This window comes from Mytilus edulis, chromosome 7 (assembly GCF_963676685.1).
Source record: "Mytilus edulis chromosome 7, xbMytEdul2.2, whole genome shotgun sequence".
NCBI lineage: Eukaryota > Metazoa > Mollusca > Bivalvia > Mytilida > Mytilidae > Mytilus > Mytilus edulis.
The window spans coordinates 40,050,361-40,065,495 of NC_092350.1; the positions used below are offsets into that span (position 1 = coordinate 40,050,361).

The 15,135-nt window shown below is 31.5% G+C and overlaps 1 protein-coding gene across 20 annotated transcripts in view; it reads left to right on the forward strand.

Annotated features, from left to right (window-relative positions):
- The window catches only part of LOC139482682 (tumor protein p53-inducible protein 11-like), a 202,034-nt gene extending 196,792 nt beyond the window's left edge, over window positions 1-5,242 (forward strand). For all 20 annotated transcript variants that reach the window (XM_071266740.1, XM_071266741.1, XM_071266736.1 and 17 more), the window contains one exon: window positions 3,064-5,242. In XM_071266740.1, the coding sequence (XP_071122841.1) occupies window positions 3,064-3,069 (6 nt within the window). In that variant the 3' untranslated portion in view covers window positions 3,070-5,242. The remainder of the gene's footprint in view (window positions 1-3,063) is intronic.
- Window positions 5,243-15,135: the final 9,893 nt, after the last annotated feature.

The window sequence follows — 15,135 nt, forward strand, 5'->3', positions numbered from 1 at the left end:
GCTTTATAAATATTTTGATATGAGCGTCACTGATGAGTCTTATGTAGATGAAACGCGCGTCTGGCGTACAAAATTATAATCCTGGTACCTTTGATTACTATTTACACCACTGGGTCGATGCCACTGCTGGTGGACGTTTCGTCCCCGAGGGTATCACCAGCCCAGTAGTCAACACTTCGGTGTTGACATGAATATCAATAATGTGGTCATTTTTATAAATTTCCTGTTTCCCAAACTTTGAATTTTTTTTAAAACTAAGAATTTTCTTATCCCAGGCATAGATTACCTTATCCGTATTTGGCACAACTTTTCGGAATTTTGGATCCTCAATGCTCTTCAACTTTGTACTTGTTTGGCTTTATAAATATTTTGATATGAGCGTCACTGATGAGTCTTATGTAGACAAAACGCGCGTCTGGCGTACAAAATTATAACCCTGGTACCTTTGATTACTATCTAATTGTTTAGTTTTTTTAATATATTTCATATTTATTTTTGGTAAATTGTTTTGTTTCATATAGATTATGCCGTTAGTTTTCTCAATTGAATTCATATTTTTCATGCAAGCTAAATCCATATATCATGTATTTTGGCTTGTCTACTGTGTTAACAAATTATTTTATTACAAATGAAATATAAGAGAACAAATTGTGAAGATTGGAAGAAATAGTTACTTTTTCCTCTAAATTTTAAATTCTAAAAGAATACTGGAAAGATCGTTTATTTTCACATGTTACACTATTTTTGTTACTATCCCTAATTTTTCCTTACATGTATAACATTCAGTTCAATCATATTTACTACAATTTTGTTCACTTTATTGGACAAGAAATGAATGATAAGATTCTTGACATGGATCAAGCCTAAATCACTTAACTGTCCCTCTGGTATATTTCGTCCCTCTTTCAAGTAACTCCTACATTGACTATCATACTTCTAGATGCAGTAGTTGTAAAAAGTTGTATTATATGGTAATAAGACTGGATTGCTAATTTCTGTAGTAGTAAGATGATTGTATGGTTTCCGTATAAAACAGTTAGATGACAATTGGTCAGTAGAAAAAAAAGACTGGATGGTCATAGGTCTAAAGCAATAAGATAGGATTGTTATTGTTCTATAGTAATAAAATTGGATGGGCATTGTTCGGTAGTAAAATGAGTAAATGGTTGTTGTTCTTCATTGATAAGATTAGATGATCATTGTTTTGTAGTAGTAATATTGAATGGCTGTTGTTCTATTGTAGTAGACGGGATGGTATTTTTTCTGCAGTAATACGACTGGATGGTCATTGTTTTGCTGTAACAATATTGGTTGGTTATTTTTCTGCAGTAGTGTTATTGGATGGCCAATATTCTTCAGTAATAAGATGATGAGCATTGTTCTGTAGTAATACGATTGAACCGTTGTTGTTCTATTGTAGTAGATTGGATTGTTACTGTTTTGTAGTAATAAGATTGGTTGGTTATATTTCTGTAGTAAAACGATTATGAGGTCGTTCTTTTGAAATAAGACTGAAAGTGAGTGAGTTGCTCTGTTATGATAAGATTGGTTGGTTATAGTAAACGACTGGATGATCATTTTTCTGCAATAATACGATAGGATGGTCATTGTTTTGCTGTAACAATATTGGTTGGTTATTTTTCTGCAGTAGTGTTATTGGATGGCCAATGTTCTTCAGTAATAAGATCGGATGGGCATTGTTCTTCATTAATAAGATTGGATGAGCATTGTTCTGTAGTAATACGATTGAACTGTTGTTCTATTGTAGTAGATTGGATTGTCACTGTTTTGTAGTAATACGATTGGTTGGTTATATTTCTGTAGTAAAACGATTATGAGGTCGTTCTTTTGAAATAAGACTGAAAGTCAGTTACTCTGTAATAATAAGATTGCTGGTTATATTTCTGTAGTAAAAGATTGTTAGGTGGTTGTTCTGTAGTAATGATATAAGATGGTCGTTGTTCTGTAGTAATGATATTGGAAGGCAATTGCTCTGAAATAATAAGATTGGTTGGTTATATTTCTGTAGTAAAAGATTGATAGGTGGTTGTTCTGTAGTAATGAGATTCGATGATCATTTTTCTGCAGTAATACAATTGGATGGTCATTTTTCTGCAGTAATACGATTGGATGGTCATTCTTTTGCTGTAACAATATTGGTTGGTTATTTTTCTGCAGTAGTGTTATTGGATGGCCAATGTTCTTCAGTAATAAGATTGGATGGACATTGTTCTGTAGTAATAAGATTGGATGGGCATTGTTCTTCAGTACTAAGATTGGATGAGCATTGTTCTCTAGTAATACGATTGGTTGGTTATGTTTCTGTTGTACAAGAAGTGGAAGGTCGTTGTTCTATAGTAATAAGATTATTGTACAGTAATAATGAGATATGATGTACACGGTTCTGTAGAAGAAAACTGGATGGTAATAGTTCTTCTTTGATAAGATTGGATGGTAATTGTTTTGAAGTAATGAAGTTGGCTATTGTTCTGTGGAAAAAGAATTGAATGGTTGTTGATCTGTAGTGACTAGATTGGTTGATAATTTTTCTGTATTATTACAAATGGACGGCCATTATGTGGTTGTAGTAAATGAACTCATCATAGATACCAGGATTACAATTTTGTACGCAAGAGCATGTTTTGTTTACAAAAGACTCATCAATGATCTTTAAAAGTTAAAAAGGCCAAATAAAGTACGAAGTTGTAGAGCATTGAGAACCCAAAATTCAAGAAGTATATGCCAAATACAGCTAAGGTTGGATAGCCATTGTTCTATAGTAAATAGATAGGATGATCTTTATTGTATAATAAAAAGATTGGATGGTAAATGCTCTGTATAAGATTGGAGGTTCCATAGTAATACTAATAGATGACTAGCCTTGGATTGTAGTTATAAGATTGAAAGGCTATTGGCTTGTAGATAAAAGAGGGACGAAAGATACCAAAGGGACAGTCAAACTCATAAATCTAAAACAAACTGACAACGCCATGGCTAAAGATAAAAGTTTTGACTTGACTATTTTTTATATTCAGATGATAATGAACTTGTTTTATTTTTCAGCAATAGCAGTAAATCTGACTTATGAGTCTGCGTTAACCAGGGGTCGGCTGGTGTTGTTACTGATCACCAGCCTGCTAACTGCTATGTCCTACTTTTTCTACTGGGCAGTTACATTCAAGACCTCTTCCTTGAAAAGGAACACCTCTAGTAAAGACTTGAAAGAAAAAGGCCAATAAAAAGATGGAAACCAGGAAATGTTATACAGAACAGGAATCATTCGAACTACATGGTGCTTTTCAATTTGTATCCCACATTGCATTGACAAAAATATTTTTTTGTGATTTCTGACATTTTAGGGTATCAAATTGTTTGATAAAGTATTTAAAGATATATTTTTCCAACCATTATGTACTTTTTATTAAATACTTCACATATTACTTCCACTAGTATTTATAAAAAAAGTTTCAAATTGTACATGAAATTTAAATAATTTGTTACTTTTCTAATTTAGAATTGAACATTTGATAACAACTATTATAAAATTGTAAACTCTAGGATATTATTTAGTTAGCTCAGAAAAGCTTTCAAAAAACCATGTAAAAATGAACTTTCTCAGTATTCATGTTGAAACATATTTAAGTCTTTTACAATTTCATAATAAAATATAGGTTATATTTTACCTTTTTGTTCATCTTTTTGTATATTAGTAACCAGTTTATACATAGGCATTATGCCAAAGATACCTTTGTCGAATTTAGAATTTCCGATTCTCTGAAAATAGTTGATCTTGACACATTAGCATATTTGGTTGATATGATTAAGATGGAAATTTTTAAGGCAGAATTGGGAAACCATTTTTATGTATGATGATGATCTCCAATATAAGGAGGGTAGATAAAGTTTTGTCAATGTTATATATGTAAACCACACATCACTATCACCATAGTCATTTGTATATAATACACCATCATGCATTGTGTATGCTTTTATGGCTTTATATATTTAAAAGTTTTGTAGATCTCAATGTCATGTACACACATTAGCTGTTTACTGAGACTTATCATATTCATTTGAATGTGAAGTAAATCTTAATAATGATATCATATATTCCTTAAATGTGTTCATATAGAGGGTCTTGAAAAAGGGGCTTATGTTTGAACATATTATGAAACATATTTTTGATTCATTCAATTATATCTAAAGGGACCAAAGACTTCTGTCTTACATAATATTTGATTTTTTTTGTTAATTGCCAAACAAGTTTTAGCATAGCAATAGTATTTCACCAGAAAATGAGGAATTAGATGCTCGCCTTGTTCATATAAGGATATATGTTTTATTTCATTTGAGCTATTGGAAAAGGAAACATATTAATGGCTTATTTCAGCTTAAGTATAAAAATTCAGTCATTGTATTGAGACATTTCTTACTTCAAACACTTAATTTGTAAAACAGTTTCAACATGAATGTGATAATTTCCCTTTCTACTGAGAATTATTCATGGCTTTATCTCAATGCAGTGAAAGTATGATAGCCAAGAGAGAGCTTTTCAGAAGAAAAAACACCATCAAAGATACCAGGCTTATAATTTTGTATGCCAACATTCATAAGGTTTTGTAATGCAGATTTGCGTCTATAATTATTAGTTATGGGTTATCAGTTTGTCTGTCCAGATATCAAGGCAAAATAAAAATAAAAAATCTAGCCTTGGATTACTTGCTGTATCAATGAGAAATTGAAAGGAAATTCATGTTGACCTTTCAAAATGGACACGCTTCAGGAAATCATATATTTCAATTGTTCAGAATATGTGTGGTTTAAAGTTATGTTTTATAATACCAGACGAATTCAAGTCATGCAGGGTAAAAAAAATTACAGTGAATTGTTTGTAAAATCAACCAATGCAAAACCTAAGAAATGATTTATAAGAATGTTTAATGAGTTATTATATATTTTTTTTAAAATGTAATAAGTATTCTAGGATATGTTTTACTAGTGTTAAGTATAACTGATTTTAAAAATCCTATTGATGTCTTATTATCATATTATATAATGTTATATAAAGAACTTGTTAACACAAGTTGCAGTGGAACAGGTTTATGTAAGAAATGTTTTGTGAATATATTGTAAACCTTAACAGAAATCCCTCCTATGTGATAATGTAATGTTTGTAAAATTGTGTTTGATGCATAATTCATTAATTGTTTACACAAATAAACAACACTTCATGATGATAAAAGATCTTCTGGTTATAATTCCCAAAATATATGCTGGTATATATTACCTTTTAGTTGGTTTATATCTGGAATAATGTGTTCCCAAATATGTAAATTGTGATGTATTGGTTCTGATAAATATGACAACCAATTATGGTGCAACATAAACTTATAGGAAAAATAAAGAAAGGAGTATCCAAAAGACATAAGTAAAAAATAACTGTGATTATTAAGAAAACGATTCAAAATATCAACAAAAACTAGGATTGAAATGAGATATGTAAGCATATTAATGCATACCACAGAAAAACATGAATTGATAAGAAGGAAGTACAATTTTCCATACTTATATATTTTTTGCACTGAAAGGGTCAAAACTTAAACGTCGAATACTATTGGATATTGGATATCAACAGCTGAAATCCTACCAATCTGCTGTGACATTGGCCCTTGATCTATTAAAAATCAATTAAAAGTATAACTATAATCACATGTGCATAATTACACCAGGTTTAGTAAAGGATGGACAGATGGTTAAATTTCTACAGTGACATTTACCTTCTTCATATTGATCCTGATATATATATATAGGGTTCTTTCTCGCCAAACGAGGCTTAATGAAGACGAGTTAGAACATATGGTTCAAAGGATAACATCAGGAAACCAAGTGCCTCTAATTACAGTCCCATTATTGCCTCTATGCACCTGGACTTTGATCTATTAATACTCAATTCAATTGGATTCTTCTTCTGGGATGTGAACTACAAGATGGGCTGTTTAACTTACTAGCCTTGGGCAGTTGTATTTGCTAGTCAGCACATGAAACGAGTTAAAAAAAGTTGTACTATGAGTAGCAGCTGAAATTGTCATTGTAAAGGTTTTTTAAGCTTGTAGATTGTAGAAATTCAGTGAGCTTTGGATATGCTATTGAATGAAACTGTTTAAGAAGAAAACAGAATATTAAAAAACGGGATGCTATTTGAGAAAAAGACCTTATAAACAACAACACATTTCGTGAATTATTGGTATATCTTTAACCGGTTAGAGTAAGAGAAAATACAAAAGAAATTTGGTTCGGAAGGCTGTCTCCTTAAATGGTTTTCACTCACAGCTGTTCATCAAATGGAAAAAGAGGCGAAAGATACCAATGGATTTTCAATCTCATAAGTCGAAATCAAACTGGCAACGCCATGATAAAAAAAAAGGGGGGAGGATGATTTGGAGAATCGAGAAACAGTTGTTATAATAAAAAAAAACACAGATGACACACAATAGTATTACGGTCATTGGGATATCTGGTACTGGAAATCGGCTGCTATTTACCTTGTTATCTTACGTATCCGGTCTTGCTCCTTCCGTTTGAAGTTCATTCAATGCCTTAAGTATGCATGTGTTAACTTGATTTATCTTCTTAATCGATTTATGAGATTTGATCATCGATAAACTACTGTTCTAAACCAACTGTGTTCATCCTCTACCCAACTAGCCTAGGTTTATTCCTATTTATTTGACAGACTTAATTCAGGGCTTTTATAGAAGAATGGAAATATAGTAGGGATGGCAACGAGTACTCGGGTACTCGCTCGGAAGGCCGAGCACTCGAGTACAGTTTAAGTACTCGGATACTCGTTTGCCTGTTATACATCTTGTCATGAGATAATTCTCATCACATTTCCACTTACTTTAGTCCCGTTGAAATATCCCCTTCGTAATACTAAATAAAGTCAATAAACAATTGAATTAAATATGTTTATCATGAGTCTACTATTACCAGCAACGTCCTTCCCTTCCGAGGGAATGTTTCATGTGCACTACTTGTAACAAAAAATAGAAAGGCAAACCGTCTTTTGTCTCAAATTGTTGTCCAGATCATATTTCAAAAAAAGAACAACATCAAAGTGATCTGTGGTTGAACCCTATGCAACTGATTAGAGATGTTTTTAACGGTGTTTGTACACGGATCAACACTTTCATTGATTAATAATTAACTCATCACAAGGCGGAAGCCTTAAAAAGTTACCTTTGTTTGTTAATCAAGCCTTCTATGTAAACGTGATTGGTTTGAGATGTACATTTAAATTAATAGTTGTTTAATTTACAATTTCAAGATAGGCGAAAGTACGAGAGCGACATTCAAACCCAAAAGTCGAAAATAAACAGACAAAGCCATGGCAAAAAAAAAATCAGACAAAAATAGGACAATAAAACAAAGCACAGAAAAAGTAAGACCGATCAACACGAAAAAGCACAATCAGTTTAGAGTCCACTATTGTTTTTGACAAATTATTAAGTCGTATTATAAAAATACCAACTCCTCAGGAACAGAATGAAAGGGGCGGAGCAGCCATTTTAAAAAGGGGGGTCCTAACCCAGGACAAAGGGGGGGGGGGGGGGTCCAATTACATGTCCCAATTCAAATGCATTGGTCGTCCAAAAAAAAGGGGGGTTCCAACCCCCGGAACCCCCCCCCCCCCCCCTTCTGGATCTGCGCCTGAATGAGATGATACATATATTGTTTCCTTTTTTGGACTTTATACGGAATTTTTTTTTGATTTTTAGTTCATGAACACGTACCCAAACAATAATTGCTATTAACGAAAAGTAATAACAAAAATACTGCATCCCACCTAAAATCTAAACCTTTCAATATACGTTTAAGATTTATCCGAGTACTCGCGAGTACTCGAGTATCATGACCGAGTATCCGAGTATCAAATTTCAGATCTTTTGACATCCCTAAAATATAGCATTATCCTGAATTTTCATGTTCAGACAAAAACAAATTAACACTTGAATTTTACAGTTGTTGATTCTTTTGCTGGGTCATACACATGTATATTTGTTATTTTAAAGCACCCTCTTTTTATTTTGTGTTCTTTTAAAACAGTTTTCAAGCATGCTGTGACCTTTTAACTATTTCCTGTAAACATGAAAAGAAAGTAGTGGAAAATGTCAGGTTGTTTTCCAGGGAAGTTTATTTGTCTTGTGAATGCAATAAAACCTTAAGTGTACTAGGAAATGCCTGTATTTTTGAGATTTTATTAAAAAAAAATCGGTGTAGTACTGAAAAGGAAAGAACTTGATTAATGCAAAGTTTTTCTTTACTTGAAAATAAGGAAACGTTTGCACAAATTTTTAAAATGCCAATTTAAAATAGACAAGGTATCATAGGAAGAGAAAGAAGAGTTTTAGAGGTTATATGATTATATTAATATGATCCTAACACTTAACCATGAAATATATTATACCGTTTAACTAAATCTATAAATTTAAAAATATGGTTATATTTATGAATTAAATATTTACAAAATTTTTAATTTTTGAAAAACTAAGGCTTTTCTACCTCAGGCATAGATACCTTAGCTGGATTAGGCAAAACTTTTAGGAATTTTGGTCCTCAATGCTCTTCAACTTCGTACTTTATTTGGCCTTTTTAACTTTTTGGGATTCGAGCGTCACTGATGAGTCTTTTGTAGACGAAACGCGCGTCTGGCGTATAACGTAACGGTATCCAAATTGCACCGAGTACCCAAATTGCACCTATTTAGCAAAACTAGCAGCGAAAATCTTACAAGATTTTCTAGAGACTAAACAATTTGTTTTTTTATGATTTGATATAAGCACATCTTTCAACATAGGTAAAACTATTTAGATATGCACAAAACGTTCACAGTATCTATCAACAGATGAATTATTTACTGAAAAAGCAAAATGTACTGAAACATCGCCATGCAACGTCATCAAAACGTCATCTTTTTAAAATGAGCAAATACAATATGTTACAAGTATCCATTTAAAAAATAATGAAGAGTAAGCATGGACTAATATCCAATTGTTCAAAATATTTAAAGAAATTAAACAAAAGCTCTGTTATTAGACTTTTGACTATGTGAATTTAAACATAGAAGCAATTTGGGTACTCCTCATTTCAGAATCATTGATGGTTTGGAGGTCAGTTTAGACCAATTTTTCTATGATTCCATATGGAATATAAATCAAATTGGTGTACCTTTATAATAAAGAAGGATAAAGCTACAAAATAAACACAGAATAAAAAAACGTAGATGAAAAAACTGTCAAAATAGGTGCAATTTGGGTACCGTCACGTTATACAAAATTTAGTCCTGGTATCTATGATGAGTTTATTCACGGACTGTACCATTCAATTGGCAAAATGCGAAAGAAGGAAAGTAAACTAGAGCTCTTACTGGTAAGTTAATAGCTGTGAGATCGACCATAATATTAAAGATTATCAAACATGAAAATCTATGCCCCATTCATTTTATAAACCTCAAAAGTGTGCTCCTGACACTAAAGGGACACTTTTCAATACGTGTTGTGAGGAATAAAAAGTAGCTGAATCGACAATCAACAATTTTTTAAGATTATAAGGGAGCTTAGTCTAAATTCACAAATCACAACAGCGTTAAGCTTAAATCCGGCCAATACCACAGCTAGTGGATTGCATTTAAAATAGTGCCTGATCTCACGATCTAACCGTAGAATGAATCATTGGAATTTGTGTTAAAATCGAACTGTACTAAACTTTACAAATTCCAATAATTATATATAGTTACCAAAAATCAATCAGTCAAGCAAACTCAAATTCTGGTACGAAATTCGAAATTCTTTCTGAAATCTTTCAATAAAAGTCCCGTAAAGTTGAGGTGATAGATACTAATTGGACATTCAAACTCATATTAAAGTCGAAAATACACTGACAAACAAACAAACAAACAACAGTACACAAAACGCAACATTAAAAAGGTTTAATCAACACGAACCACATCCAAAATCGTGAATTATCTCAGGTACTCTTGGACAATTAGTAAATCCTGCTCCACGTGGCAAACCTAACTTTGGAACAAAAAAAACATAAAAAAAAATGAAAGCTTTCTTCTGTGAAAAAAATGCAATTGCTTGGGTTTTATTTTTCGTATAAATGTGTATCTTATTTATATATTAACGAAATTTTTACATCGATTAACTGATGATGGCTTTAGTCCATTCCCATTACAAATACGTTGTTGCCATACTGAAATAGCCCCAAGCAATGTATACGTAGTTGTTGTTTATATATCGCATAACGTAAATTGCATGATAAAAGATATCGGCATCGATACATGGAAACCCGATATATATCAAAGTAAAATTTTAATAATGACTGCTGGACAATCACATGTCTGTAACATTTCAATCAATGTGGAATTTCAAAATTTTGCTTTCCTTATAAATCTCAGGTACTAAATATGGAAATGTTGGCAAAAAATAATACCTATTTATAGGAAAATCTTAAAAGTAGTGGAAGAACAAAATCAAACATTAGACCTTATTAACCAACGGAACGAATACAATACAACTGCCATAATCCGGATTTGGTTCGATCATTTTCTTAGGTTAACCCTGATTTCATAGCTCGCTAAACCTCCCTCTTGTATAATAGCTAAGAATTGCGATATATTGACAAAAATGTGTGAGCATCTCAAGAAGACATTATTGGTCAATGCGACAATCTTTGGGATCCAGCAGACACAATTGACATATTACTCAACTGAAACAAATGAATGATGTAGTAAAGAGACTAGTACAGGTTTATCTCTAGATTTCTGTTTGATTTCATGTTCAGTTTGTTATGTAACAGTGATGAAACTAAGATTTCCTCAGACACAGTTAAAATGGTGCATTTATTTCAGGAACACGTGTTGAGGAGACGTAAATCACTCAATTCAGAAGTTTCTTTTTTTATCAAAGATTTAAAGTATGATGTAAAGTTTTATATAGAACCCAATAACAAATGGACTTTTCTTGAAATATGTATTAATAAAAATATAACGAAAACACGAAAGTCTGTTCAGTGGATCATTTCCGTCATGTAATTGTTTTCAACCACACTTGAGGTCACCCAAGTAAGAAATAAAGGTAATGTATATCTCTTTCTGGTGTAAATTAATATAGTTTTGTTGCAAGACACATATGAATGAAAATAAACCAAGACAATCTTACATCTAATGTAAAATTCTTGGCACACAGAATTAGCATGTTTTGAGGTGGACGCCAATAGTTCCAACAATCTTTACGGAGTTGCCATATTATATAGACGTATGGCAAGCCATAAAACCAGGTTCAACCCTATTTTGTATAATTGTAACCGTTATAAAAATATAATCAAACAAACTGATCAAGAAACAATACTTACTCACAAAACGTATTGGTAGGATTCTTGCTCTGAGAGTTCATGTTACTTATTCTTTAGTTTTCTATGTAGTGTTTAGTGAGAGGGTTAGCGCTATAAAACCAGGTTTAATCCACCATTTTCTACATTTGAAAATGCCTGTACCAAGTCAGGAATATGACAGTTCTTCTCCATTCGTGTTTGATGCGGTTTGTTATTTGATTTTGCCATGTGATTATGGACTTTCCGAATTGATTTTCCTCTAAGTTCAGTATTTTTGTGATTTTACTTTTTATTGATTTGTCATTTCGTTTCTGCTTCCCTCTTTATCAGAATCGTTTCAGCTGTTGCCAACGAATGATCTTTTATATTCTGTTTTCGTTATGTATAAAATAAATTCATTATAGATACCAATATTGCAACTTTGTGTATGCGCCAGACGCGCATTTTGTCTGCAAATACTCATCATTGACGTTTAGTTAAAAAAATATTAAAACGCCGATATATAGTACAAAGTTGAAGAGCATTAAGGACCAAACATTCCTAGCACTGACTTAAAAACACATACAATGTTTTCATTAATTTGCTGATAATTTACACTTCAAAGCCAATAATGGCTTTGCTATTTTTTGGGTAAATTCTATAGATAACACCCCGGATCTTCTGATCATATAATCTGCCAGTTTTTGTTTCTAACTGGCTGCTTTATTGTTTCAGATATGAAGCAATAACTTTTTAAAATGTGTACCTTTTGGGGTAACACCCCATTGATGGATTGGATTATTTTTCAAATTAAAATCAGTGTGATAGACTTGACCTATAATGGTTTACTTTTTTAAAATTGTTATTTGGATGGAGAGTTGTCTCATTGGCACTCACACCACATCTTCCTATATCTATTGACCTACTGATAATTTTAACTTGTTAGTTTTTCTAGTACTACTTTGATTTAAGATATATATTCACATCAATTTATGTTTTGGTAACCCTAAATATGCATTTAATTTGCCACTAGCCATCCAAGTATCATTGTTAATAAAATATGATGATCACTGATTGGTTGATTTTTGTTTGGTTATTGGCAAAAAAAGAATGTGTCCATAATACACGGAGTTCCCAATCGCTCTCCCATTTTCTATGTTCAGTGGACCGTGACATTGTGGTCAAAACTCTAATTCGGCATTAAAATTAGAAAGATCATAGCATAAGGAACATGTGTACTGAGTTTGAAATCGATAGGACTTCAACTTCATCAAAAACTACCTGGACCAAAACCTTTAATCTCTAGTGGGACAGACGGACGCAGACCAGAAAACATAATGCCCATAAATGGGACATGAAAAATACCACTTGGAAGTTTAATTTTAGGTATTCTTTAGTTGATGGGTAGCTGTTTATTTGGCATTTACTCTAAATACCCTTTGGTCTTTGCTCATTTATCTGTTAGTTTGGTTCCTAATGGATCTGTTATCTTTTGAATTATACAAACAATTGCTAGTAACTGATCATTACATTTTTGCACTGTGCTTTGTCTATATGCCTTTTTATGTTTCTTTATTTCATATATGAGGTGGCTCTGTACTTGTCATTGTGTTATTGTACTATGGTAAATTTGTGTGTTCTTGTGTTATTTTTTTCTGGTATACTTGGTCGTATGCCATTTTGTGCTTCTTTGTTACACATTTGTCTTTTTATAGAGATTGGGATTGTGGCAGTGTTCAGTGCTGTATTTTTGACATTTTTACTTTTTATGTCTGTTTGTTTTTTCAGGCATCATTGTCAATATAATGGAATTTGATGCGACTGTCATACAAGTGGGAGGTTTAGCTACAGACTTGGGGTCAATTACATTGGAAAGTAATTAATTAAATTACACATTACATTGCAAAAATGGTCAATTACACTAATTACACATTACACAATTTTTGAAATGTAATTAATTAAATTACAATTACTTTACTAAAGTAATTAATTAAATTACACATTACATTTCATCATGATATTTTTTAACAATATTTTACATGTTTATATAATGCATGTGTAAAATATTCATGTAAGCACAGTTTAAGCGTTGCATTTGATAATCATTTAATATAGTTATTTTAATGTTTTGTCAATTAGTCTGAATCTTCTGGTCTGAAAACAGCCATTGAAAATAGTCTTACACAGGAGCTAATGTTGTGCAAGATATTGCTTGATCAGGACACGGAAGTTTTATGATTAGAAGATCATTATATTCATAGGAGAGGGAATTTGTTCCTATTAACTTGCCAATACATCAAGGGGTATTTTGGCATCTCAGAAATGAACTCATTTGAATTAAACATAATATGAATAAAGAAATTATAAATGAATTTAAAATATTTTTTTATTTTACTTTAAAAATATTAAAAAGTGTGCTTGTCACAATATTGAAAATAATTTTTAGTACAAACAATGTATATAATGTCTAAATATTAGCAATATTTTGCTAATTAGATAAAATATCTGTAATAGTGGCATTGCCCCTGACATTTTAATCTGATTTATTGCTGTTTGTTTTTAGAGCTGTTAATTTTTATTTCTATAATCCTTTTGTGTATACTAATTTGACAAAATGATTGTATGCAGTGATTTTAAATTCTAAATGAACTGTCTCAGAAAGATGTGACAAATTTTATTGTTTTTGTTTAACAAGGTGTTAATTACTTATCAATCTATTTAGTTAAAGATCTCTCTTAAAAACTGAACAAGTATAATTATCACATTTTTTAAATTATAAGACTATTCAAAAAAATTCTGTAGGTCAAATAAATGATATAAAAACTTCAGAATAAATTACAGACTTCATACATCAAAAAAGCATTGATATCAATATTTGAAAAATATATATAATTTTACAATTTATATGATTAAACACAAATCCTTAACTGTAACACCATAAAAGTACATGTAATTGAAATGTAATTCAAAAGTAATTGAGCATTACATGCTTTTTTCAATGTAATTAATTAAATTACCATTACATGTAATTAAAAAAATGCTCAATTACACATTACATTCAATTACATGGAAAATTGTAATGCATTACACTTAATTACCATTACATTTTTAATTACCCCATCCCTGTTTAGCTAGCTACAAAACCAGGTTCAATCCACCATTTTCTACACAAGAAAATGCCTTTACCAAGTCAGAAATATGACAGTTGTTATCTGTTCGTTTGATGTGTTTGGGCTTTTGATTTTGCCATTTGATTAGGGACTTTTCATTTTGAATTTTCCTCGGAGTTCAGTATTTTTGTAATTTTACTTTTTTGTTACAGCTTTTTTCAGGCTTTTGCTTCAAGTGGTACCATCTTCATTAAATTGCAGATGTGTGTAGTTAGTATATATGCATTTCTTAATCAGACTGTGTATTCCATGCTACATTTTCCTGTGATACGTGTTGCTTAGCATGTGCCCTGTTTATAGCAATATGCAGTTCACAAATTGCATTAAAGCTACCTCTGGAGCATGATATAGGCAACATACAAAGAGGCAACATACTTTGTATGTTGACTTCTAGATGTCTTTTTTTTTTGTGTGTAATACGTTGCAGTCTTTTTATTCATATCACAATTGAAGGCTACCCAAGCTTAGTTTTTATAAGTTATCCTTGCATTTTGGTCAAATCATTTAATGATTGCCATTTTGTGTATTTCCTTCAAATTACAATGTATAAAGATTTGATACAGATTTGATTACCTAAACGAAAATACAGATA